This window comes from Macrobrachium nipponense, chromosome 26, assembly GCF_015104395.2.
Source record: "Macrobrachium nipponense isolate FS-2020 chromosome 26, ASM1510439v2, whole genome shotgun sequence".
Taxonomy (NCBI): domain Eukaryota; kingdom Metazoa; phylum Arthropoda; class Malacostraca; order Decapoda; family Palaemonidae; genus Macrobrachium; species Macrobrachium nipponense.
Genome location: NC_087215.1, coordinates 64629574 through 64656142, shown reverse-complemented (window position 1 = coordinate 64656142; position 26569 = coordinate 64629574). Strand labels below are relative to the sequence as shown.

The window sequence follows — 26569 nt, the reverse complement described above, 5'->3', positions numbered from 1 at the left end:
GAGAGAGAGAGAGAGAGAGAGACTAAAACAAAAGTTCGAAGAAAAACGTGCTGGAGAATTGTTGCTCGTACCACGGTCTAGGTAGTATATTGGTTCGTACATTCCGCCAAGACGTAGAGAAGGAAAGGCCGTTACTGAAAGGTATTAGTAGAGACCTCTGTGTAACTGCTTAGAGGCAAATTTTGCTTCTTGAGAATAACAGAGTTTCGTGAATTTCATTTTGTTTTGGCAGTGGTTGAGGAATGGCTTACTGGCTTAGCACCAAGAGTATACACATTTACATGTAGGACGAAAAGTGCTTGGATTTGCGCTAACTCGTCGGAAACTTTAGGGGAGAAATGCAAAGTAGATGGCCGAACGAACATATCGTTTATGAATATAATTTGTCGACCACAGACCATAGAAATGGGTCTATATAATACTCTGAACCCCAAGGGGCTAGTACTAAACACGGCATCCTAAGGAGCTTCCTCCATGTTTAGTACTAGCACCTCGGAGGTGGCGTGTAGATAACCAGCCAAAGTGGCACCAACTTTAGATATCAGTCGAGATCTGGGATATTATAAAGACAAGGCAGGAACAAAAGCCACCTCTTGGAAAATTTCCGGATGACGACCAAGAAAAAGTAGAATGTGCTAAGTACTCGAGCAAATCCCAAGAGCAGATAAGGAAGAATATAAGGGGAAACAGGCGGGTGATGCAGACATAGCCATGTATTTAGGGAGTGCCATTGTTGTCTTGGTAGCCTACAGAATTGTTTATGAAATATAAACAGACGAAGAGGAAAATGGTTGTTGGAAGAAGCGATGGGTCAGTAATTACATTAGTGCTGGATGCATCATTTTTGTGAAGCTCTGAATGAGATGAAAAACGGGAGACGACGAAACAGAAATCTGTAATGAATGAACACACGGTTTTTATGCGGAACCATTCATAAAACACTGCTAAGGTAATTTTAGATGAAAATGAAATTATATCGAATACTAACATGACTGTTGTGACTGGGGAATGCGAAGTCGCTACAATGGTACAGAAGAAAGGTAACTTGGTTGAAATTAGGCATTGCACTGGTACGCGTCTGTGAGCTTTTCGTAAATGCACTGGAGGAAGAAATTGATAAAATGCTTATAGGCTTACAATCTGGTTTCAGAAAGTCCTGTTGTGCAGTAGTTGATAGCATTTAAAAATACCCTTCTGATGGCTAATAAATAGACGAGAAAGAAATTAATAAAATGCTTATAGACTTACAATTTGGTTTCAGAAAAGACCTGTTGTGCAGTAGTTGGTAGCATTTAAAAACCCCCTCTAATGGCTGTTATATATATTTGACAACATCCTCTGGCCATTATTAATGGAAGGTCTTAGGGCGCTACATTATTCCCTTCGAGTATTTGAAGCCAATCGAAATTTCCCTTGAACGAAGTAGATACCAAGTTATTGCTGACTGAGTCTTGTTAATTACATGTATTGTAATGATTGACTTGGTACGAGAGAATGTTAGGTCACCCTTGATGTTTTATGAAGTGGAATATTATAACCTAGTGGTGGGATAGAGTGAGAGACGGGATGGTTTGGACGTGACCTTCACAACATTAACATTTATTGCAACATTGTTTTCCAGAGCGAGACAACATGGTATGCCTCTGCAACACTTTTCCACCGTAAGATAACATGCTCTGCTTTTGTTCTTTTGTGAACCACAGACAAGTTCAGTATATAACGAAAAAACACCAAAAGTATGTTTTGAACAAGCTTTCTGCACAAGAAAAGCAATAGAAAAATGGTGTGCGTCTACACTATAGTAGATTCACATCAACCGTGCATTTGATATCTAGGCCTGTCCCTTACGACGCTCCTGATTGGCTGTTGAAAAGCCAACCACAGGGCTGGAAACTCTCAGTCTCTCGAGAGTTTACATAGGTAGGATGTATGTTCCAGCTCTCCTGAAAGACGTATCCCTCAGGAGATGGGGAACAATCATCCTACCTATGTGAACTCTCGAGAGAGACAGATTCCAGCCCTGTGACTGGCTTATCAACAGCCAATCAGGAGCGTCGTAAGGGACAGGCCTAGACATCAAATGCACGGTTGATGTGAATCTACTATAGTATGCGGCCTTATAAGTATTAGGTAAGGGGAGGAGTGTTTACTCTTGGGGACGTCATGGATGCGGCCGTTTGTTGGGAAATGTTATTCTCCGTCATTCTTGGACTGCGTTGACTTGATCACGTTCTGTCGAGAATTAAAACTACTTCTCAGTGCGTATCTTCGCGCTGTAACCTGCATCAATATATAAGGTTTAGCCTAGTAAAAAAAAAAAAAGCGATGGCTTCATCCTAGAATCGGAACACTTCGGGAGCTGAAGAAGTGAATATAGCGACGTCGACTGGAAGTCGTTGGTTCTAATCAGGAAATAGAGTACAGGGTTAGACTGCTTCTGACCAAAAATAGGACAATCTCGCGCATGATGTCACGTGACTGATGTAACTGAGGTTCAGGTAAAAAAAAAATCATCTTCAATATTTCAATAAACTTTTTGTCTTAATATTACAGAATTCATTTAATAATTCACAAAACCAGTTAACCAGTTTCTTGCTACACTTACAGAAATAAATTAAATGCATCACATTTTCTGTTTTTTTCAGTTTTCACATAGTTCACTATTTGATATTTTCATCATATTTAATCTATATCTTTTGTGGCCAGAATTTCATGAATATATATGTACAAAATTTCTCTATCATAACTATTAATAGACTTACTGTTAAGATTTTCCCAAATAGTTTTCCATTCAAATAAAGGGCATATCTCTTCAATATTTGGGCTGAACTTCTCATCTCTCGATAAAAACCCGTTAATGCTCTTAGAGTTCACGAATTCGGGTAGTTTTAACAGTTTTATTACCTTCCGCAAGGATGTTATTTGGTCATCACAGTAGGGGGAGGATACCATAGCCATGTCTTGTCATATTTTGTTGTCTTCAGAAGGTACGATGTCCTCATCTTAAAGTTCATAACCAATTACTCTTTTTATGAATGACTTGTAAAATGTGTTGAAATATATTGAACCGGCTTTCGTTGTTACATTGATAATTCCAGTGCCTCCCTTCTCTCTTTTTAAATACATAGTCTGTCTGTTTAATGGGTGATAGTTTCCGTTCCATAAGAACTTAAATATACATCTTTCTATCGATTTCCCAGTCGTTCTTGGTGAGGGAAACACATAGGACATATAATACCAAGCTTTTGATAAAACCTTCGAATTGACTATAATGGGCTTTTGGAATAGTAACGGTTTCCTAGAATACAATTGGCCTATATTAGATACAACACCCTTTTCTATCTATAACTTTCCAATTTTCTTCTTTTGCCTTTTCGTAATCATTGTCTTATATTACACCGAGTATTTTAAAGGACCCTACAGTTACATTTATGCTAAAATCTGGCCAAACTTCTTTGTTTTTCCCTAATCTTTTTCCTGTTATGACTTTTCTGATAATTATTATTCCGAAACAATCTTTTATTTATTCGTCAGACTTAACTGTAATGGTCGTGTCATCTGCAAATCCTACAATACTAATTCTCAGTCCATTTGGTAGTTCTAAAGCTTTCTTGAGCAGTTTACTCTTCAACATCCAGTATAGCGCCTCAGCGACGTGATCGGTATGGCCTTGGCCTGCCACCTCGGTGGCCGCGAGTTCGATTCTCGGTCATTCCGTCGAGGAGTGAGAGATGTGTATTTCTGGTGACAGAAGTTCACTCTCGACGGTGTTCGGAAGTCACGTAAAGCCGTTGGTCTCGTTGCTGAATATACACTGGTTCCATGCAACGTAAAAGCACCATACAAAAAAAAAAAAAAAAATTACCAGTTTTCACGGCTCTAATCGCCTCCCAAGCCTCCTTTTCTGTGACTGCTTCTGTTAACAACTTGTTTTCACTTTCTCCTATTGTTTTACCTATTTGTGCCAAAAATCCTAATTGCTCTTTACTGTTTGTAAAACCTTTACTATAAAGTTCCCTGTAAAAAGCCATAAAATTCTGCCTGTATTGCTTTACTCTTCGTGTGAGTCGTTCCATTTTCTGTTTTTTGCGTTTACAATATTAGTTTTGACATTTTTTAACTTAATAATTACAGAGAGAGCTTTTCACCTTTTATCTTCTCATCCACCTTAGCTCTTATACTTATTTCATCACAGATTTAGTCCGCTAGAGTTTTTATTCTCTCCTCTAGAACATTTGTTTCTTCAAATGCACTATAACTACTTGAACGAATCTCATATTGTCGCTTAGGGGGGACTTCAACAAATTTAGATATCCATATTTTTCCTGATTAATGAATTTTTTATATTTTCATGAAATACTTTTTTATTTGTTCTATGGCATCTAGCCACCATTCTAGCACTGAACAAACATTTTGACATAATCTCATTTTCAACCTTCCCCATGGGTTCACAAAGTTGTCAGTTACCATAAAATTGGACAAATTGTTGGAATTTAACTTCCAGTGACCTTTTCCTATGCATGACCCAATTCTATTTTAAGCGAAAATTCAATTACTCTTCATACACTGACATACGGTGCCTCAGTGTCGTGGTCGGTTTGGTCTTGGCCTGCCAATTCTTGGGCATTCCAATGAGGGGTCAGAGATGAGTATTTCTGATGATAGAAGTTCACTCTCGACGTGGTTCAGAAGTCACGTAAAACCGTTGTTCCTGTTGCTGAATAACCGCTGTTTACATGCAACGTAAAAATACCATGCAAACAAACAAAACTGACAGTGTTGCAAATACGAAATGAGGAAACGGCCAGTCCACACTTCAGTGAAATTCTGTACCATTTTGAGAAATGTTTAGGTTAGACAAGCAAGGGTGAATGAGCAATTTTTTTCATGCAAGTACAGAGATTTCTTCAAGTTTGTTGTGCAAGGTTTTTTATATTGTGACATTTCTGAATTTGGTTCCCTTTAAATTCTTCATTCAATTGTAGTGCAAAGAAACTACGGCAAGAAGTAAAATAATAGCAAGCGAGCCTTGCGAGAATGGTTACTGCAGTATCCGAATGCTCTGTAAATAAGTCACGCTTGAGCAAAATAACTTACTATTAGCTGTAAGGTCTCGTTAATGACCATTGCAATATGCATTTGATAACCGTTTGGTGTTTGTGGAATTGTCATTATGACGTTTCGCAACTATGACGTTTTTGGCCGGGTTGTGGTCAACACGAGCTAGTACTAAACACTGCGTCTCATGGAGCTTCTCTTATGTTTAGTACTGTACCAGGATTAATTGAGTACAGGGTTATTTTGTTTGTTTGTATAGTGTTTTTACGCTACATAGAACCAGTGGTTATTCAGCAACGGGACCAACGGCTTTACGTGACTTCCGAACCACGTCGACTCGGGTTAGACCATCCCATCGTTATTGGCATATTTGTGACGTCATTGGTAAGTGGCCATAAAAGAAAACAAATAATCTAAGGGTCACTATGGGAATTGTTTGCACACACACATTCTCTATCCCTCTTACGACCTTGTGTGAGAGAGGTCCCCGTTAATCGCCAGGTGCTGGATGATAGTTTCCTTGTTCTTCACTCTGGTGGGGTCAAATGCTGACTGATGACTTTTTTTTTTTTTTTTTTTTTACCTAAACCTCAGACAGATCAGCCACGTGACGTCATGTGCGAGATTTTCCTATTTTGGTCAGAAGCGGTCTAACCCTGTACTCTATTAATCCTGGATGTTAGTATACTTACTTGAATAGCGAAAGAGAGTCAGAAAGTCTGCCGTGCAACGAACGCCTGTTTCGCGTCCAAGTTTCAAGTGATCTATTCATGAACTTCATTCCCCGCACTAATATAAATTTAACGAAGTTCAAGAACATGTATGTTATTAGCGACATGTAAGTTCAGATCAGTCTAGACCTCTTCTTGCGTCATTTAGTGCTTTAGCAAATCACGAAAAAAAAGAGAGAGATGAGAGAAAAAGGTTTGCTTCGCTGAAGAGGTACAAAGATCTTGTACATACCATCGGCCAAATTGTTCTGAGAGCTTTCAAAACCTTTCGGACGAAAGTGTTAAATGAATAAAGCGGTACCTGGCAACTGTTCAAGTCTGCATTTCTCACCGCACAGAGCTTGCAATAATGTTCAGATCGTTTAACTTATGCATTATATATTTCTGGCGCCGTCTTGCTAAGTAATATGTTGCTGGATTCGAGTAACTTTTTAAATGTCAATTTGATTTTAAAGCAAAAGAAGGTCCCAGAGCTGAAACTGATATTCTGAAAAAAGAAAAAAAACTTTGTATCTATTGAAGTTGATAATATCCGAGAAAGCTTAATTTTAATCATATTCAAGTAATGCTCATAGAGAGGTTATCATGGAGGTATATAGTTAAGCATTTATTCTTTCTATTGTCTGTAAAAATCAGTTTGATTTTATTAATTTGATGAAACAAACAGTATAGACAAAACGTTTTCAGTTGAAAAAAAAGATAAAAAAAATTGCAGAACCAATCATCTCTCTCTCACTCTCGCGAGTACGACACTCTTGCTAATTAATTTTCAAGCTCCTTGACACACCAATTTTAGCAGGTTCAATCAAGTTTCCTCTGTTTTTGCTTTACTCGTTTTGCAAAATACTTTTGGCGAATATATCTAGAAATGGCGTAGGTTGTAACTGAGCGAATCCAAGTAAAAAAAAAAAAGTCACAGAAAAAAAGTCACATAAACCTTTCCTAGACAGTGACCCCATGTATCAATCTTCGTGGCGTGTTTAGTACAACACTGTTGGGAGTGACTAAAAAAACCATAAACAAAAGACTGTAATTATCATAAAGATAATGACACCAAGAAACATTGTGAAATTTCCCGTGACTGTATTACCGGCCACCTTATAAATTAATGTGACTTGTTTTACTTAGGCCAAATTGTAACTTTTTTCTGACTTTTTTTTTTCTTTCTTTTTTGAGCAAGCCTGATGCGTTTTACTCCTTTCGTAAAATACTCCGCCTATGTCTAGGAATACGATGTAGGCAAGTGTGAAGTGGGCGATGTCAGAATCACCACCGGTGTCCCTGTGCTACGATTAAAGATTTTGCATCACCAGCCATCATCGATCTGAAGCTTTTCCTAGAGTCGTCCAGTTGCCTCGCCCATCCTGAATACCTCCGTAGGGGGGCTGGGATAGCGCCGTCAGTGCACCTCATGCGGTGCAATGTAAGCATATTACTTAAGGTTCTTTGCATCGTCCCTTCGGCTCCTAGCTGCATCTGCTTTCATTCCTTTTACTGTACCTCCTTTCATATTATCTTACTTTCCACCCTTCCCTCGCGACTGCGAGGCTTTCCTCCTGTAACACCTTTCGAACCTTTTCAGTGTCGATTTCCGTTTCAGCGCCGAGTGGCCTTAGTTGCCCCAGTGCTTGGCATTATGCCTAAAACCTATAGATCAATCAATCAACCTGATAATGATGTTTTATTATTAACTATAGGAACAAGCATAAAACATATGAATGTTTTATAAGTAGTGCTTCCTCGCCCGTCTGAAATTCATCGTCTGAAAGAGGCATACGAGTTCCATGGTTTTATTCTGATATATTTTCAAAGATCACATTCTTCGTGTGAGCGGCGGTACTCTTCTAAGTTGAAATGTACCTTTGGTTTTCATTTTCCGAAAGAATAATTCCTTCAATAGTGAACTGACTCTCCTGGAAAGCATCTTTAAAACATTTTTGGCCGACTGCATATTCCACGCGAAAGAAGGGGAGTGGTCATATCAGATTTAGATCTGCATAACCTAAATGGCAACTTAGACGTTCTTTCTTCGGCTTTTTGTCGGTTTTTTTTTCTTCTTTTTTAGAAAATATCTTTTTATAGTAGCATTGTCACGCCATGGAGGTTTTTAAAGCAAAATTTGTCGTGGATAGTAAAATATTTTTAAAGTTAGAGAATAGAATAAAGAGCATTTGAGTTTACATTTTCAGAATAGTAATCTAACATGAAATAATCTTATAAATTAATCATATAGGTACTATTTTTTCAGTTAAATGTTGAACCTCATTCATATAAGTAATCAAAATAGTGTCACTGTCGTAAAAAAAAAAAAAACGTGTCACGAACATGATCCGTGCAAGTGACATGGGCTTCATCTGCGGTGGGGGTGGGGGGGGCGACATATCCTCCCCACTTTTTATTCAGGAGGAACAACTTTTTTCCTATAAGTTTTATGTGACAGATGCTGGAAATGGGACTGTTGGTAATACTATAAAATATACATTCAACGTAAATATAAAATATAATAAAAGAAATATATTATGTACTTCTTCTTTAGGTTCGTGCAGAGTTCATTTAAATGTTTACTGACTTATCCCATTGTTTACATACGAACTCGCCAAACGCCAACGCTTGTAGCTGCTGCCTGTGAGTTTATCATAATTTTTCCTGCATCTAAACCTATGAGTTTCCTATTAGACATTGTTAACCTACAAATATTATATGTTTTCTTGATAAATCAGTCATCCTTTTCCCGTAACATCACCCTCATATTCATATTTACACGGCATTAAAATACACCAAATCATGTTTATTTCTCCATAGGCTCGCTTCGCATTCCAGTAGTATTAGCCGTGTAATTTTCAGAATGTCCCTTCTCTCCCAACGCCCGCGCCCTTTTCGAGACCAGATGACGCCCCTGGGAAGTGACGAGACGGGTGGCGATTTAGCGGCGTCAGATTTTCATTGCCCGTCGTCTTTCACAAGGTTCGTTTACAGACTGAACGGATAGGAAGCTGTTTTCTCAACGTCATCGTTGCCAATTTAGTGGAGCTTCACACATACGCCGATGCATTTAAAAACTGTTTCCATGAATTCTAGTTGTCATAGTAATGCAATAATGATAAAATTGCTCTAATATGTATATATACCACAAATAGATACGCTAATTTCACTTATTTCCCCGGTTTTGTGTAAGTCTTATACCCACTGGGGTTTGGAGGGTAAACACATACCAATTGGCAACACTGCTCAACGTGACCAGTGTGGATAATAATTATTCCTTTAAAGAAAAATGCATTTGAGAGAGCCTTTTGAAAGTAAACATGAAGAAATACATTCGAGAAAATCTCATGGAGATGACAGTCAAGTTTACAAGATTCAGAATGAGATCTAGGCTTATTAGGGGATTTTGGAGAGGATTTTCTAACTGAAGTAAATACACATGGTGGTTGCCTCCGGCGGTCTGATCATGAAAACGCGGGGAAACGATTATTGGTAATGTGTCAGCAACACCTGGTAATAGCATCTATAATTAGGGAGAGAACTCTGCCACGTGTCTCTGACTGAACGATAGGGGGTTTCAACGGGAAAAAGATGTGCTGTCATTGCTGTCATCAAAACAACCATTGGGATCCACAAAGGAAGGCAGTGAAGGATCGGCACTGCAGTTCTGCAGTTCTTAGTCATGATTACAGTTAGGAGTCGCTGATTTAAAGTGTATAGTAACACAGCCTGTCATGGCAGTAGTAAGTATAGAAACTTGTGTAATCTTTTTTCCTTATTAGACAAACTTTAAGCATTAGCTTTCAGGAAAAAAAAAAACTTTTTAAATACATCCTTATTCATTATTCCCATTGGCGAGTGTTCGGGTCTCGCCATAAATAAGGGCCAGAGCAACCTTATTGTGCACATGCTAGCAAGCGCACTTACACAATTAATACACAATTCATTGTATTTATTAATCTTTTTAAAGGAATCCGGCGGCATAAGTACGTTCTTGGCCAAAACAAAGTATAATCATCCTGAGATTAATTTAATGAAAACTGTTCTTATTGTTGTCTATAAATGCCTCTCAAAAGGTACACGACTAAGACAGCAAAGGAAGAAAGAGAGAGAGAGAGAGAGAGAGAGAGCGACAAACTGGCAAAGACGAATATACAGTGACTACAATGTAAAATATACAGTAACTCCCATGTAATTACCCGGCAATCGACGTGCCGTTTCCATGCTGGTCGTCATAATGCCAACTTCGAAGGCCAAAGATTAGGCCGATAACATGTTACACACTCAACGGATTGTTGTCAACAACACCGAAGGCAAACTATAGTGATTATTCCCCGACAGGTTTCTACGGTTTGTTTTCGAAAGTCCAACATGCGTAGGATTAAGTGTTCGGCAAATATAACCTTACATAATGTAACATAAGCTAAATTATGAAATTTTTCCCAGAGCACGTAGCTAATGTCCATCAATATTCCCCTGCCACAAAAAGCCAAGTAGTCTCACAAAGACTTGATTGCAGTATCGGACATTGTAAAATATTAATCAATTAATATATATTGGTTAGAGTACCATGATCAACCCACTGAATGAAATGTTACACTTTCAGTGTGACTCACCAGGTTACTTGTTACTTGATATTATCCATGGTTCTTACAATTCTTGACAGATAGCGACAGGTAGTCTGCCCAGGAAAGCATCTTGGCAGCCATTATTTGACTCGTTAATTTATGCATTGGCGTTACAACAACAACAAAGGTGATCGAAATCATTAGGATCCTGGTTGTCCAATATTAATAACAAAAATAAAGGTAAGCGTTCAGGCAAATATGGTCACGTAAGTACGCTTAACATTAAAGTGAAATAATTTAGAAAATTTGTAAATATGAATTTGCCCATTGATGTTGCAAGAGCAAAATCATTTCTGTATGAAGGGCAGCTGCTTTGTAAAAATTAAGTAAACTATTACGCTTCGGGGCCACAAGATGATCTCATTCATATATCCATAAAAATGCACATTATAGGTAGTCTCCAATGGATGGTAACCGACCACTTTGCCTAGGAATACCATAATTCCATCTTGGAGAAAGGCTTTGTTTAGACACAGGCCTGTATTAGTAGCAAAAATCTTCTCTTCGGACGAATATCTCGTGGCCCGAGAGGGCGCGCGTATCGGTGAGAAGAAGAGTTCCAAATTCTCTCCCTCCCCGCCCGTTCCCCCCTACACTCACCATTTCTTCGCTACGTCATATGCCATTCTTTGGCTCGAGTAGCTATTGACCGAATGTCATTCTTTGGCTGGACTACGTTGACAAGATGGATTGCTCTTACCAGTGTTGTGATCATGTCCTTAAAGTCTATTCCATCCATGGCCATTATTACTCATGGATTTATCAATAACGGGTATGCCATTCCTTTTGTTTGCAGTGACAGTAGGGGGCCTAATTTTTTTTTCATCATAGTGCAACGTTTAGACCTGAGGATTAGGAAGTGGTGCTTTAGCACAGACAGACTTTACTTTATGCAAACTACAATGCAGGTAGATATTTATGGTGTAATTGACCCAATGGTGTATTGCTGTGTACAGCAGAAAATTGTGTTAATTTTACTTAATGCACTATTCAGTACTTAGTACGGATGCAGGCTTATTCGGACCTTGGCTGATTCGGACCATTTGCTAGGCTGATTCGGACCCATACTAATAATTTTATAGCAATGGGCATTTCTATATAAGCATTCCGTATCGTTCGTCCCCGCGAATACGAAAGCCAGCAGGAATTGGGGCGTCAAATGTATTTCGCAGTGTTTAGTACGAGCCCCTGGGGGTTAATTACAGTCGTCCGAATAAATATTACTTAAAATTCATGTTCAGGGGTAAAACTGCATAGAAAAATCGACCAATCATAAGGTCCGAATAAGCCTGGATAAAGGTCCGAATGGGCAAGTACATGGTCCGAATCAGGCAAGGTCCGAATAAGCCTGTTCCCCTTAGTACTAGGTTTTTATATTGTATTTTTTATGTATGCCAAACTGTAATCGCCTGTTAGCACTTAAGAATGATATGCATGGTACTTAAATTTGTTAAAAGTGCATATTAGTTTATCGGCTTATCTGCTTGCCTGTTGTTGTTGATAATGAGCCATTTTTACACAGAACCCGAGATTTTACGCAATGAGTAAATGCCAAAGTGATGACATGGGGCAGGAATCAGCAGCGAAACAAATAATCTGACCAAGTTAGTAAAAGGAAGGTGATCTGTCAGGGAAATGCTTGCTTTGGCTACAGTTGGGAAGAACAAGCATAGTGCCTGGTGCTTTGTCCCCATTTCTCAGTATATGTATTATAATGAGGCAGCACTGGCCCATCTCGGGTTAAATTAATTCAGAGGTCTTTGGGTAGTTGTTGGATTTGGTGCGTCTTCCCTTTCATGGAAGCGTTGTAGGAGCAAAGTCTTTACAAAAGCTTAATTCCACTTTGTCAACAGCGTTGTTGGCATGTTCAGGGGTAACACACTGAGACACGAACACCTGCATGTCAGGACTGAGGAGGATGATGGCAACAATTCCCATGGAAATTGAAACTATGGTGGAAGCATAAACATCCAAGATTCGTGGACGTGATGACCACAGGGAATCTGCTTTCTTTGACTCATTCGTGTTGAAATAAGGAATTGGTACCAGAAATTCTCTGATATTGTGGTATGGACACTGACAATCGTCAATACATTGCTTCTCGATGTTGGCACCCCCTTGACATCCCAGAGGTAACCACAGGGGATGCAAGCTTACTCGGATCTTGGCTGATTCGGACCGTGGCTGATTCGGACCTTCATCTTGGCTGATTCGGACCATTTGCTAGGCTGATTCGGACCCATACTAATAATTTTATATTGTAGCAATGGGTATTTCTATATAAGCATTCCGTATCGTTCGTCCCCGCGAATACGAAAGCCACCAGGAATTGGGGCGTCAAATGTATTTCGCAGTGTTTTAGTACGAGGCCCTGGTGGTTAATTACAGTCGTCCGCTCTGAGGATCTAAAAAAAAACTGTTCCTTTCAGGTGAAGGTGCATTTTAACAGGTGTAAAGCAATGGGCAGTCAAGATTTAGACCTCTGATGTTCCAAGGACAGCCAATACCTGGCTTGTGTATCAAGAAATGTGTTGTGAAGAAGAAAAGAATATTCAGTAAGTGGCAGTAGTATTGCCAAACGGTTAAAAGAAAGAAAAAAAACTTCCCATGAGAACATCTAAATTTTTTTTTTTTTTTACTTTCTTTGGTGATGATCTGGACATTGAATCCTTGCTGCCGTGGAAGGATGAAACTAAGGTCCTTGTGTCTCGGAGTGCAAAAGATCTGGATATCAACACATGCCATTTAGTCATGAGGTCATTAGCTACTTTCCAGGATCACGTGATAGCTGCCATTATTCATCTGCTCTCCAGTGATGATGTAGGTATAACTGTCCTGGATGAAATTTGGACTTTAGTCTAATAGTCAAGAGAGGATAATATGAACAAACTGAGTGAATGGCGCCTCAGAAACCTAAACTATTGCTCTGTCATCAAGTTAGTGATCAAGTTCTAACTGTCAAGGCCTGTCCACACTAGGAAACATTGTTTGCAAACAAAGTTTCCTGGTGGATAGGCCTTTAGTATATAAAGCGACCGTTGAATCTGTAATTTAGAAGTAGGATGGTACTAATTACCATCATCTCGGGAATAATGACAAGTAATCCTAATTTTACTCTACGAAAAAGATTACTGGTATATGAAAAAGGCATACTTACCTACGGTAACCTACCCTTTCCAAGGGAATACAACCATTAGAAGCTCAAATTAAAGCCTCTGTATAGAGAAAACGGAACATTGATTAGAAAGTCAGTTACATATTTATATTAATGATTTTTTCTCAGGAGGAGTTATCGGTGATACGTCTCAGGTGGGAAGTCCTTGAATTCTTCAACCACGATCTGGAATCGCCGCCCTGTGGCTGTTGATTTTGCATCGAATTTCATCGAAACATTTTGAATTTGTCGTTTTGTCTGTAAAATGGTCCTCAGGATCGTTGTCGTCGGCGGAGGAGTAAATGGGATCGGAACAGCTTTGGCTCTGAAGCAGATATTACCAAACTGCCAACTTACAGTCGTCAGCAAGGATTTTACGCCGGACACAACAGGTATGTAAATGACCAAGTTTCAAGTGCACCCTTTTACTATTATTGTGTGCTGTCGATATTCATAGTTACATTTCTTCTTTTTAACCTGGTCACCAGCACATCTAATAATTTCACATATGAAATTTCCCGAATTGTTCCCTTCAACTATGACAATCACCGTCGTTAAAAAGCGCCTCAATGGCATGTTTGGTATGGTCTTTCCCTGTCACCTCGGTGGCCGCGAGTTCAATTCTCGGTCATTCCATTGAGGGGGCAGAGATGTGTATTTCTGGTGATAGAAGTTCACTCTCGATGTGGTTCGGAAGTCACGTAAAGCCGTTGGTCCCGTTGCTGAATAACCACGGGTTCCATGCAACGTAAAAACATCATACAAACAAACAAACAGTTATTTGAGTGTGTAGCCGTCATTTTCCCTTGAATGATTAGTGTATATACTGCAAAAACAATACGTAGAAGGATATTTATTTGTCTGTCTATATAATTATGATGTATACATTATCTTTTAAATCGCCTATTGATGGTATTGCTGTTGTGTAATATGCACTCATTCAAATGTAGATATATAAACTATTATAATTTCTATAATTACATACATATTATTCTTTCATGATATTATTCTTTCATCTTGATTGTTAGCCACTCTTGTCGCATTCATGCCATGTTAATTTACATCAATTTGAACATTTAACTTTTGTATAATTTTAAAACTACTTAGCTGTTTGAATTTTTATTTATCCTATCTAATATATGATTATCAGCATTGTTACTAGTGCATATTAATTCATGTTTTTATTTCAGTTTACTTAATCTTCTCTCAGTTTAGCCTGCAGGAAACACTATCTCGTTCAAATTTATTTTCTAAGTTTTCACAAGGATTTGCACACTGAAACTAGTACAGTTAACATTAAAAAGAATTCTGCCTAGAATTTTTTTTTTTTTCACTAAACACAGACTAGCATTTTAGAAAAAAACTGACTAGCACAAATATTTCAGGTGATGGCGCAGCTGGTATGTGGGGTCCATATCTGGTGGAAGGTACACCTGATGACAAGATAATGTAAGTATCAAACAATTTAAAAAGGTACTTTAATATGGTTAAGAAATTTTTCGTGATGTTTAACACTCTTGGAAGTCACAGGAATTGATTACTTTTGAATGTACTACAAACAAATATTATCTTCACAGGGCACATTTTAGGCTAATGATGGTGTGTGATAGTAACCTCACTTTCCCTAAGTGCATAGTTTTGTGCGCTTGAATATTCATTCATTTTCTAAAGCCTCTCTCTTCCCAACTATACTGTTTTTTTCCATCTGTCCATCCGCCTGTGGTGGTCGCGCATGGTAACACTGCGTCCCTGGCTTTAAATAGTTACGCTATGTGTAAGTTTTAGGTAAATAAAATCTTGGTGTACATTTGCAACTGAAAAATGTTTTAATGATTTACTGTATGCGAATTACACCGTTAATATTCGAAATAGGATATGATTTATAGCCCGGGATGCAGTGTTACCATGCGCAAACACCACAGGCGGATGGACAGATGGGAAAAAAACAGAGTATAGTGGTCCATCTATGTAGCTTTGCCTACGCCCGGACGTCTTCCCGAGTTAAAATCAAACCTCTATGTAGCCATTCCTGGAACAACTTCCAAAAATATTCTGACAGTGATTAAAAATCCAGTTATGAATTGAGGAGCAACAGGTTAAGACTGGTTATTCAATCTCGTTTTTAAATTACTATATTATGTGTCTTTACACTAATTTTTTTTATTGTCGTTCTTGAAACTGTTAGGTGTTTTTTATATATGTAGTGTACTTTAAAATCATAGCTGGATACATACTTATTGTTTTAGCAAATCAAATGTGCATTTTTAGTTGCTTCACACATTTTGGACTGTCAAGGTGCAACCTCGTTTGCTCACCGTTTTTATAAATTATGACAGGGACCTCTGAACCACAGTATAATTGCTGTAATCGGTTTTTTTATTTTTTTTTTTTTTTTTTTTTGGGGGGGGAGGTTGTCTTGTTTTACATTAACCGTTCTACATTAAATGTAGAAAGGAACACGGATTACTTTCCTTTCATATATTTCTTAAGCTATAATTGTCAAACCCCAGTATTGATTTTCAAACAAATTGCAAAGCTTTGGGATTTTCACCTTCATTTAATGCAATGCTATATTTATTAACGCGCCATATCACAAGCCATTTTCTTATCCACAGAAAGTCAAGTAAATTTCTTTGTCCCTTCTCTAATCTTAAATGCAGTTGTCTGGGTATAGATCCTAAATTAGTATTTTGTGTACTGAGTCTGTGAATTCTCCTATGTTATTTATCAAGTTATTTCTGTCTGCAATGCCATAACTGTGTTGAAATCTGTGAAGATAAAAGAACAACAGTAGACTGAAGTAGTGATCTCCCATTTGATAGACTAAGCTTTGGAACTCCTCATCTTCGGATCCTCTCTCTTAAAACAACAGTGAAGTTGAATGCATTAGTACATGTGTGTCTGGTTTGTAAGGAAGGGTACTACGTAGTACCAGAATCACTATTTTCATTCTCACCGTTAGGAAATCCATTCTTAAGATGTTTTCATTTTATGAAACTTCATTATTCACACAGCTAGATTTAATAATGTTTCACATAACAATGAGGTTTTTAAATCTTTTTATGGATTACCAGTTTTGTTACAGGTTTTCCCTTTTAGGTTTTAGGATAGCTTGTGTCTTGTTTTCGACATCATTTCCGAATTTTTAAGATGGTTTCAATTGACCCCACTGGCAGCTTTCACTGAACTATACAGTGATGCTGCCAATAGTCCTTTAAAGTCACCATGGTGGTGAAGTGCCATCAGTGAACCTCACAAGTGGACTATAAGCATTACTAAAGGTGTGTGCAGCAGTCAGTCTCTTTGGCCCTTAGCTACACCTACAATTTAGCCTCTCTATTGACATCCATTCATACTTTTTTCTTAACCATCTTGCAGTCGAACCTCTGTCATTGTTAATTGTGAAGCTGCAGAGTTTTCTTCAAGTGTCCTGTAGAGCCAATATTTAATTTAGCGCCTCAGTGGCGTGGTTGGTTTGGTGTTTGCTTCTCACCTCGGTGGTTGCGGGTTCGATTCTCGGCCATTCCATTGAGGAGTGAAAGATGTGTATTTCTGGTGATATTAGTTCACTCTCGACGTGGTTCGGAAGTCACGTAAAGCCGTTGGTTCCGTTGCTGAATAACCACTGGTTCCATGCAACGTAAAAACACCATACAAACAAACAAACAATATTTAATTTCAATTATTTTTTTATCCCCATCTTACTGTTCAATCTCTCCAATTTCTTATCGCCAACTTCTTATTTGACTGTTTTACGCACTGGATATAGGTAAGTATTTTTATTTATGACAGTTTTAGTTTCATTTGAAATTTAATGATTTCGATTTTACCTTTTCAACACTGACCTTCAGGATGTTTATTATAAATTCATTACTCTAATCATTTCCATTTTCATTCATTCTCATCATAATGCTGAATGACCCTATGGGTCCCATTGCTTGGCTTTTCGCCTAAACTACATATTCCATCTAAAAACTGTCTTGATAAATACAAATTTGTCAAGTAAGTTACGGTAAGTCAGGCTCTCCATAAATGTTTCTCATTTACTTTAAAAAATCTTGAATATCCCATGGAAGACCATAGAGAACCTATTGAATGAATCACCCCCGTGATTCATTCATATAGTCTCTTCATTTTCTTCTTTCACCAAACTTCTCCCAAGAATATTCATTATATATTGGAATAGGTTTTCTATGGTGTTCCATAATATATTCAAGATTTTATCAAGTAAATGAGAAACATTTATGGAGAGCTTGACTTAACTTACTTGGCAAAGTTGTATTTATCAAGACAGTTTTTGGATGAAATATGTAGTTTAGGCGAAAAGCCAAGCAATGGGACCCATAGGGTCATTCAGCATTATAAGGTGAATGAATGCAAATGGAAATGACAAAAGTAATGAGTTTACAATAAACGTTCTGAGGTAAAATCGAAATGATTTAATTTCCAATGAAATTAAAACTGACATAAAAAACATATCTATGTAAAATATAAGATATTTCCATAAAATCCACAAGCCTTTGAAAAACTCAAAACATGGCCAACATCAATGCTGTCTCCTAAAATTTCATCTGCCTCTTATTAGCTACCTGGTGCAGTGAACCAGGATGTGTTCAACTGTCAATAGTGAACACAATAGAGCACTACTACCATGAAGAATAAAACTGTATCAGTCAGCAGCGACCAATCCTCTGCCTTGTTCTTGAAACTACTACTGTTTTGGGGATATTTGCGAGCTTTGTGTGATATGCTGCATGTTTAGTGTAGTTATTGAACTGTGTTATTATGGTTTTTAGGATAAACTTTACTGATATTTAATGTTGTGTTCAGTATATAAATACTATTGTAAAAGCTTAAAATAATAGGGTATGGTTTATGCAGATTCTGTGTACCTATATACCAACTTAGTTAATAGTGAATTCCTCCATAGGGTTAAAGTAATGACAAGAATTCTCGAGCCTTTATGATATTTACAGACAATGGAGTCAAGACACTTGGAATCTGTTTAGTGAATGGTATAAATCTGAAGACCGCTTGAGCTGGGGTGTCTCCTTGGTACCAGGAGTAACTGTATCACAGCGTGAATTACCTGAGGAAAAATGGAGTCATATACCCATTTCGTACAAAACACTAACCCAAGTTGAATGTTCAAAGTATGGACGTAAGTATAGGTATGTACGTATCTTTACACCTGAGTTTACAGTATTTCTGGGAATACGAAGATATCTAAGATGTACTTAAGATATAGAGTAAATGACCATTTGTGAACTGCTGTTCATCAAACGATAGGTTCCCGATTTGAATACTCAGGCCAGGTCAACTCTGTCCCTCTCATGAGTGTTTGTTGAAGCCCCACAAAACTTGTATGTCACTCTGTCTTCAAATTCTAACTTGATCTTTGTAATCTCTCTTATTTTTTTTATTTTACTGACAGACTTTTATTATACATATAAATTTTATATTTGGTTTTTGTGCCTGAGTCGATTTTAACTTTAAATGTATTGACTTTTACATCTTTGAGGATAGGACATAAAATTTTGTGAAATATCGTTAATGAACGAATTACCAATGGTGTTTAGATTGTGGAAAGTATTTTTTTTTTATATACACATTTGAACATATATATAATTGCTCTCAGAAACGGTTTGCTACCACCCATGATATCTGAGGCATTTTTCAGATGTTAAACAACTGCAGACCTGTATTTTTTCTCTAACAAGGGGTGGATCCAGATCAAAATTGCAATACAGTAGTTACTACCATATTCTCACAGAATCATGAATGTACCTGATAGTGATAATTTCCACAATACAAGCTGCTTCATACATCTCTAAAGAAGACCCATCTTCAGCATGAGAAATGCCCCCACATACGCTGCTATTCACTTTCATCTACATACTTGCACTCTTGTGCTGCGTGGATATTAAGGCCTATGTTTGCCAATACCTTTGTCAGGACAGCCGTTTCTAGATTGTCCTCTCCTCCCTCATAATACACGTGACTAACAATCTTTTGTTATTCAATCCACATGACATGAACCATCCCAGAATACATGTATGCTTTTTTCCTATGCTACTTCTCTTCAATGTAGCCACATTTTTTGCCCTGTGAGTTCTCCTTATGCCACATATGTATATGATATACATTTGCTTTCAGTATCCCCAATTCCCTTTTTTAAAAGACAGTTGGACCAACAATTCTCTGATATGCACATTCCAACCATGGGTTTCATAGACAGTTTGTCTCCTCTTATTTCCTTGCACATACCCTGCTTTTTTTTTTAACCTGTTCTTTGACATTATTTGTTATCCTGTTATCATAAGTTATTTCTACTCTCAAATACCTTTACAAATCAGATGATTGTGTTTCCACCATCTATAACATTACTCATTGTTTCGTCTTCGTAGTTTCCACATAATTAATTGTTTCGTCTTTGTAGTTTCCATTTACAATGAAAACTTTTTTTCTTGCTCACATTTACTCTCAACTATCCTCTTGCACACTCAAAATTTAATAGGTTACAGTACTGTCATTTTTCTTCCCTGTCCCCTGTCATCTGTGAACATTAGCCATCTCACACTAGTTTCACTAACTCATTTTTTTATCCAACTATTTTGTACCTAGAGCAGTTGTCCATTCCTTGAATTTTGTTTCAGCTCATCCAAAAGATAATAAAGTCATGGATGTATAATTTTTACCACTGTCCAAATTGCGTCTGTTGATTCTATCATAAGTTCTTTCTGGACTAGAAAGAGCTTATGTTACAGTCATTGCACATTAAATTTTAATCTCCTTTTTTTTTTCTTTACTGTTCTATCCTTAAAAGTCCTTGTGTCATATGTTGAAATTCATTACTCAAAATTCTATTAAACAATTTCCCTCATATGTTGAGCAACATTATTCTATTACAATTCTAATAAATCACTTCCATTGCAGTATTATTATTGTTATTACTACAAGCCAAGCTGCAACCACAGTTGGAAAAGTAAAATGCTACAAGCCCAAGGGCCTTATTAGGGAGAGCAGCCTTGCATGGAAAATTGAGAAGTGAAGTATCAACCAGATAAGAGAAATAACAGAAAAATACATTATGTATAAAGTAAAATTAATAAGGTAAATAACAAATAAATTAAAAAGTGAGACTCATGTCATCAAGTTCTACAAAAATCCATTTGCCCATTTTGAACTTCTGAAGTTCCATGGAGTCAGCTCAGAATTATGGCCTTCATTTCATGATTTGTTCACAACAGGAGCAAAACTTCTATAAAACTGTGGTACTGAATTTCACATACAAAAAGGTATGACTAGAACATAATTAAATTTTTTTTGTGAAGGAGTCTCCTAATTTGAGATTGATGAATCAAAAGCAGAAACAATTGTGATCTTTACCTTTCCAGCTAAATGATGGACTTGCAAACTATAAAAATGATTAAGTTACTAATGTATTTTTGATGTTGCAGCTCTGGTTATCAGTTTACTACTTTGATAGCAGAGCCCTCCAGGTTTCTCCCAAAGCTGATGGCAAAAGTGGAAGAATATGGTGGCACTTTTGTAAAAAGGAGATTAAGTTCCCTAGAAGAGGTTGCATCTACAGCTGATCTTGTCATGAACTGCAGTGGACTGGGTGCCAAGGATTTAGTTCCCGATGACTTGGTGTACCCATGCCGAGGACAAGTGATGAGGGTAAGGTAAACAATTACTATACCTTCGCTGAAACCCTGTTGCAATCAATTAATAGTTTAAAATGACATACAACCAGTCCATTTATACAGAGGCTTATTTTCCATGTGGCTAATGCACATGAAATCTTGTGTGCTGAATTACAGTGATTGTAACCCACCCAACCCACTAGCCTACATTAGCATTTTTTTTTGCTCCAGTTTTGATTAAATGTTAGTTGCCTCAACTAAAACAAATCTGAAAAAAGGGAAATTAGGAGAAGTAAAAGTTGTATTGAAAAAAAAATATTTGGTACTTCCCATTCTCTCTGTCCAGTCAACAACTTGTGAAGAATTTCTCCTCCCATTCCTTTGGTAACAAGTTCAAGTCATCCATTGTATTTCAACCATTTTAATACAACCACATAGTTACACTCCACAAATTGTAAGTCATTTGCTCAAAATTTTCTTGTTACACTCCACGAATTGTAAGTCATTTGCTCAGAATTTTCTTGAAGATCCACACCCCATTAAGTCACCAAATGTTCCTAGGAAATGACTTCAAAGCTTTGCTGTGATTGCTGGCTGACACCACACTCAATGTAAGGACTGTAGGAATAATATAAATATGTCCACATTGATTCACCCTCTCCCATAAGAACACAACTCTGATTGCTCCAAAGAGCAAGTTTTTCAAAATTACACTAGTCCGAGATCATTAAAGAGAATTGTAATACATCATGAGTTAAGGATATAGGAAAAATATCTCCAATTAAGTTCTAGAAGCTTTTATGAGTACCAAATTGTTGTCCATTTCAAACTACTACATGTCTTGTAATGTAAACAGTTCCTTTGTGCTCCAAGTTGAATTACTCAGGGTGCCTCCTAATTGTATGATTTGCAAGTTGTATGCTTTATAGAATTAGCACATTAGACTCATTTTATGAAATAAAGAATATATGCAGTATATGACAATAATCATTGTATGAGAAGCTTTTAACACATGGTTGCCAAGTAGTTTGGCAATTTCTTCCATCTTGACATACTTTCCTGGGATTTTCACTCTTGTAAGTGCAATGTTAAGATGTGTAGTTTACAGGTCACAATTATTACTTTGCTTTCTTGGTCAGGTAGGGATTTAAGAATAAACTTTTGGATCAAAGTACCATTATTATTTGTTAATACAGTATATATGTAGTATAATTCCTGTAAAAATAAAACATTTCTCTAAAGAAATATGAGTTTCCTCCACTTTCAAGAAGATATATAAAGTAAATTCATATCATATACATACAATAATTCTGTTCACAGGTACAAGCCCCATGGGTGAAAGAATTCTTTGCTGATGAATCAGAGGAATCCTTCTGTTATATTTTGCCTAAGTAAGTTCTCTTGTATAAACTTTGATAACATAATCAATGTTTTATTTGTTATTTTGTTCTGTTTTTCTCTCTTTTTACAAGGCAATTTGTTATGTCTAGGCTGACTTTACAAATTAACCTTAGTTCAGTCTATTTCTGTTAAATTTTGCATATTTTGAATAGTAAATATTGAATATGATAGTATGGGTATTAAAAATGTCTTGATAAAACTGATGAAGTGAATTTCTCTCTATTGTATAAAAGCTTACATATTAATTTTCTTCACTGTGCAATGGTTAAATCACACAATCCATTATGAAGGGTATGCTGCACTAGTCTGAAAAGTAAAACAGAACTCATAGTATACTATCACTTCGTTAGAACAGGGCGACACCGACATCCTGTGATACTGGAAGTCATCATAATGCAATTAAGTATATTTATGACAAACTAAATCCTGACGTAAGCCGAGTCAAAAGAAGGATGATGCAGCCTTTTTCATATATGTATGGACACATAGCACCCAGCCATGGCAACATGTCAGGTGCTACTGTATACTCTTGTATGTAAATAATTTTAAACAAGTCTTGTACTTTATTTATTTATTTTTTTTTACATCTTTATATGTAGGGTGAGTGATAGTCCTGTTTTATAAAAATGGTTTGTCTCAGCACTGGTGTTAGCTGATAGTGAGGTGTACCTAGCATGTTGGAGAATATGCTTTAATTATAATTTGATAAGATTTTAACCTGGTCTGAATTTTAGATTTTATTTATTTATTTTTTAAACAGGTTTAGCCTTCAGACTTAAGTAAACCACATGTATCTGTCAATGCAATACTGTAGTTTCATGTACAGTGTTATTAGTTTTTCTAGTTGTACAATATTTGCGTTCCTCTTATCACCTAAATGGAGAATTCATCATTTATGAACATTTCAGTCAAATTCAGCTTTGTAATATGCTTTTCCCTTCATTGGTTTTATTTTTCCTTATACCTATAATATTGTATCAGCCCTGTCGTAGTGTGTCCTTGCAGGGTCATGAGATGATATTAAAGGTATTCTTTGCAGTGTCCTTTTGGCACTGCATTGCATTCTTTCTTCTATATGTCATATGTACCATTTTGTTCTTCTCAACCTAGCTATTAAACTTTACCTTTCATCTGTTACCATCTTTCATTTGATTTATTTAAAAAAAACAAGTCTTTAGGCATGATTTTTTTATTCAGTTGTCTTGTTAAACCACTGCACTTCATAATAATTCCTTCATTTCAGTGATTCCAATATTTAGAGATAAATTAAGCTTAGATCACTTAAAATGAAGTGTACAGTAAATATAAACTGCCATTGAAAAAATGAATTATAAATTTTCATGCAAATGATCAAGTAAAAAATTAAAAGTTTTGAAGATTTTACTTTGGATATAAAGTTGTGACAAAAACTCTTAGAACACAATGTACCTTTATGGGAAAAAATCTTTCATGATTTTAGTGAAAAATCATTAGATTCCTGTATAGTAATGTATATTTATTAAATTTCAGTATAGACAAAGTAGTTCTTGGAGGTACCCATCAAGACAATGACTGGAGAAGAGAATTAGATCCTATTGATAGGGAGACAATCTGGAGAAACTGTACTGAAAGTATGCCTTCTCTTAAGGTAAGCAATCAATATATAGATTGAGGAGAAAGATGTAATGCCCAAGTTAGAAGAAAGTGTGTGAATAAGAAAATTCTTAAAACTGTAACAAATAAACTTACAGGGGACATGGGTCTTCTTTATATATCATGATTATATTACTGTAGGGATAGGATTCAAGTCACAGTCTTGAAAAATAAATCATCATATAAGTTATATGCATTAAAGTAGGTTTTAAAAAATGCAGCATTTTGTGTATTAGCTAATTAGTCGCACAGTCAAATTTTGGCTCTGCAAACACTTTTGATCCCTGGTATTGTAAAAGGTGGTCTTGGCATTTATGGCATGGATTTTGTTATAAGTGACGCAAGGCAATTCCTTCGTTCAAATTGAAGTTGCCTAACTTCTCAGAAAAAAACACTTCCCATTATCTGGTCTAGATACAGTAAGTACGTATGAATTTGTTAATTAAGAGCTGTCAGATGTGGCTGTATTTGTGGGTTTATGTATGTCTAGAAATTGCACATTACATTGACATGTAATGTGCTAAAGTTTAGAACTGGCTCTTGTCTGACATGTCTTTCATACCGACTCATTTTGTACTGAAGATCAGAAATTTTTTGTACTGAAGATCAGAAATTTTGTGACAGAATTGTATAGTGCATAGCACTGAAGTTTTGATAATTTTTCATTTTGTATGGAATGATACAACTGGCAGGTCTTGTAACAATACGAAATAATTTCAAATCCTTGCAAGAGCATTCTGCATACTGTTCTTATTTACACTACTGGATTAATTGTGGAGAAACACCATCACTCTTCCGTGTTTTTTTAAGTTATCAGAAACCAGTTTGAAGTTTAAAGGGGAAGCACATTCCAAGAAACATTTCTTCCCTTAATATATATATATGACATTAAGAACCTGCTCAGCTCATGTAGAGAGAGTGGTTTGTTTGTGCGAGGGTGTAGGAAAATTGTACTATCTGGGACGTTTGGCGTGAACTTTAGGTAAACCTTAGCGCTTGAACCAGGCATAAGGTTTTATCCAAAAAACTGAGTTCCCATATCAGAGTAGGGGATTTTCTCTTGAAAGGTTTCTTATTCTTGGCCAGGAGACAATAGTAATATATGAGAGTTAAATAGAGAGAGTGGTTTGGTTGTTTGAGGACAAAGTGTGGCTATCAAAAATAGGTTTTTCTGTCAAAACCTGTTTTATTAATTACTCAAGTACATAATGGTATTGCCTGTAATTTATTTTACTTATATTATTACACTTATAACTGTATAGTATACTATTGACAAAACACAGTAGCCCAGTCTTACCCATACACATCTAACAACCCCCCCCGCCCAATCATCATCACACTTCTGGTCAAGGGTATGTTTGATAAAGGGCTACTTTGATAGTCTCATAAAGCAAGTACAACCCAGGCCTCCTTTTTTAATGGAAATTCTGGCCTCATAAACATTCAGTTGCCTTATATTGGGACACATTATTTTGGCAAGAGTTCCTGTGGATAACCCATGTCAAAGTAATTAGATACACTGAAAGGCACTGTTGCTTCTAGTTATACCAAGCTGACAATAGTTCTTCCAAAGAGAACATAGCATGAACACACAAATAGCTTTTAACTTAGATAAAAAAAAAATCTAGTGCCTGGACCACCAACAGTAATGAAGAACAGATCAAAATTCAGGCTATCTGGTTTGTGATGGCAAATGGTTTGGTTTGTATGGTGTTTTTATGTTGCATGGAATCGCGATGGCAAATGGCACTGCATTTCCAGGGGGAAAAAAAGGTTTCATTATTATCTACAACAGCTTTGTCATTTCTGGTAATGAAGAGCACTTATTGAGAAGTTAACTGCAAAGCCCCACAGCCCATCCATATTGGTCATACCACTATAATTTCCATAATCTTATACAGTATGAGAGAAACCAAGGAGTCTGCTTCACCACTTAACTGAAATTTGCCTCAGATTGGACACAACACTTCAAGTAAGGACCAATATTTGTTCTTGCTACAATTATATTCTAAAAATGCCACCTCCAAGTTTTCTGTAAACCTTGTACTACATACTATGCAATACCGTCTATAAACCTGTCTAGGCAGGCCAATGATCATATTCTGATGTACAGGAAGTCAAAAGAGCACAGAACATGTGCACCACTTCAGAATTGACATTGAAGTGGAAAGAAAGGCACACAGACACTAGTATTGATAAGATAAGCTGTAATTAAATGCCAATACAGTACAAGAACAAAAGTCCTTAGATAGAGGAGTTCTTTAATTTTAAGCCTTTGCTAAAGCAGACAGTGATCCAAAAAACTGTAACATGGCACTGTAAGTAACTAAAAGA

General features: G+C 36.8%; 1 protein-coding gene across 4 annotated transcripts in view; it reads left to right on the top strand.

The window, feature by feature from the left end:
- Nucleotides 1-26569, top strand: part of LOC135200346 (D-aspartate oxidase-like) — a 34678-nt gene that overhangs the window by 5517 nt on the left and 2592 nt on the right. Inside the window, exons 1-7 of one of the 4 annotated variants that reach the window (XM_064228926.1) lie at nucleotides 10922-11171; nucleotides 13683-13945; nucleotides 14939-15002; nucleotides 18530-18724; nucleotides 21014-21236; nucleotides 22523-22593; nucleotides 24113-24230. In XM_064228926.1, coding sequence (XP_064084996.1) covers nucleotides 13819-13945; nucleotides 14939-15002; nucleotides 18530-18724; nucleotides 21014-21236; nucleotides 22523-22593; nucleotides 24113-24230 — 798 coding nt within the window. In that variant the 5' untranslated portion in view covers nucleotides 10922-11171; nucleotides 13683-13818. Of the gene's footprint in view, nucleotides 1-10921; nucleotides 11172-13084; nucleotides 13220-13682; nucleotides 13946-14938; nucleotides 15003-18529; nucleotides 18725-21013; nucleotides 21237-22522; nucleotides 22594-24112; nucleotides 24231-26569 lie in introns of those variants that run through there. The other 3 variants (XM_064228927.1, XM_064228925.1, XM_064228928.1) reach the window with 3 other exon arrangements.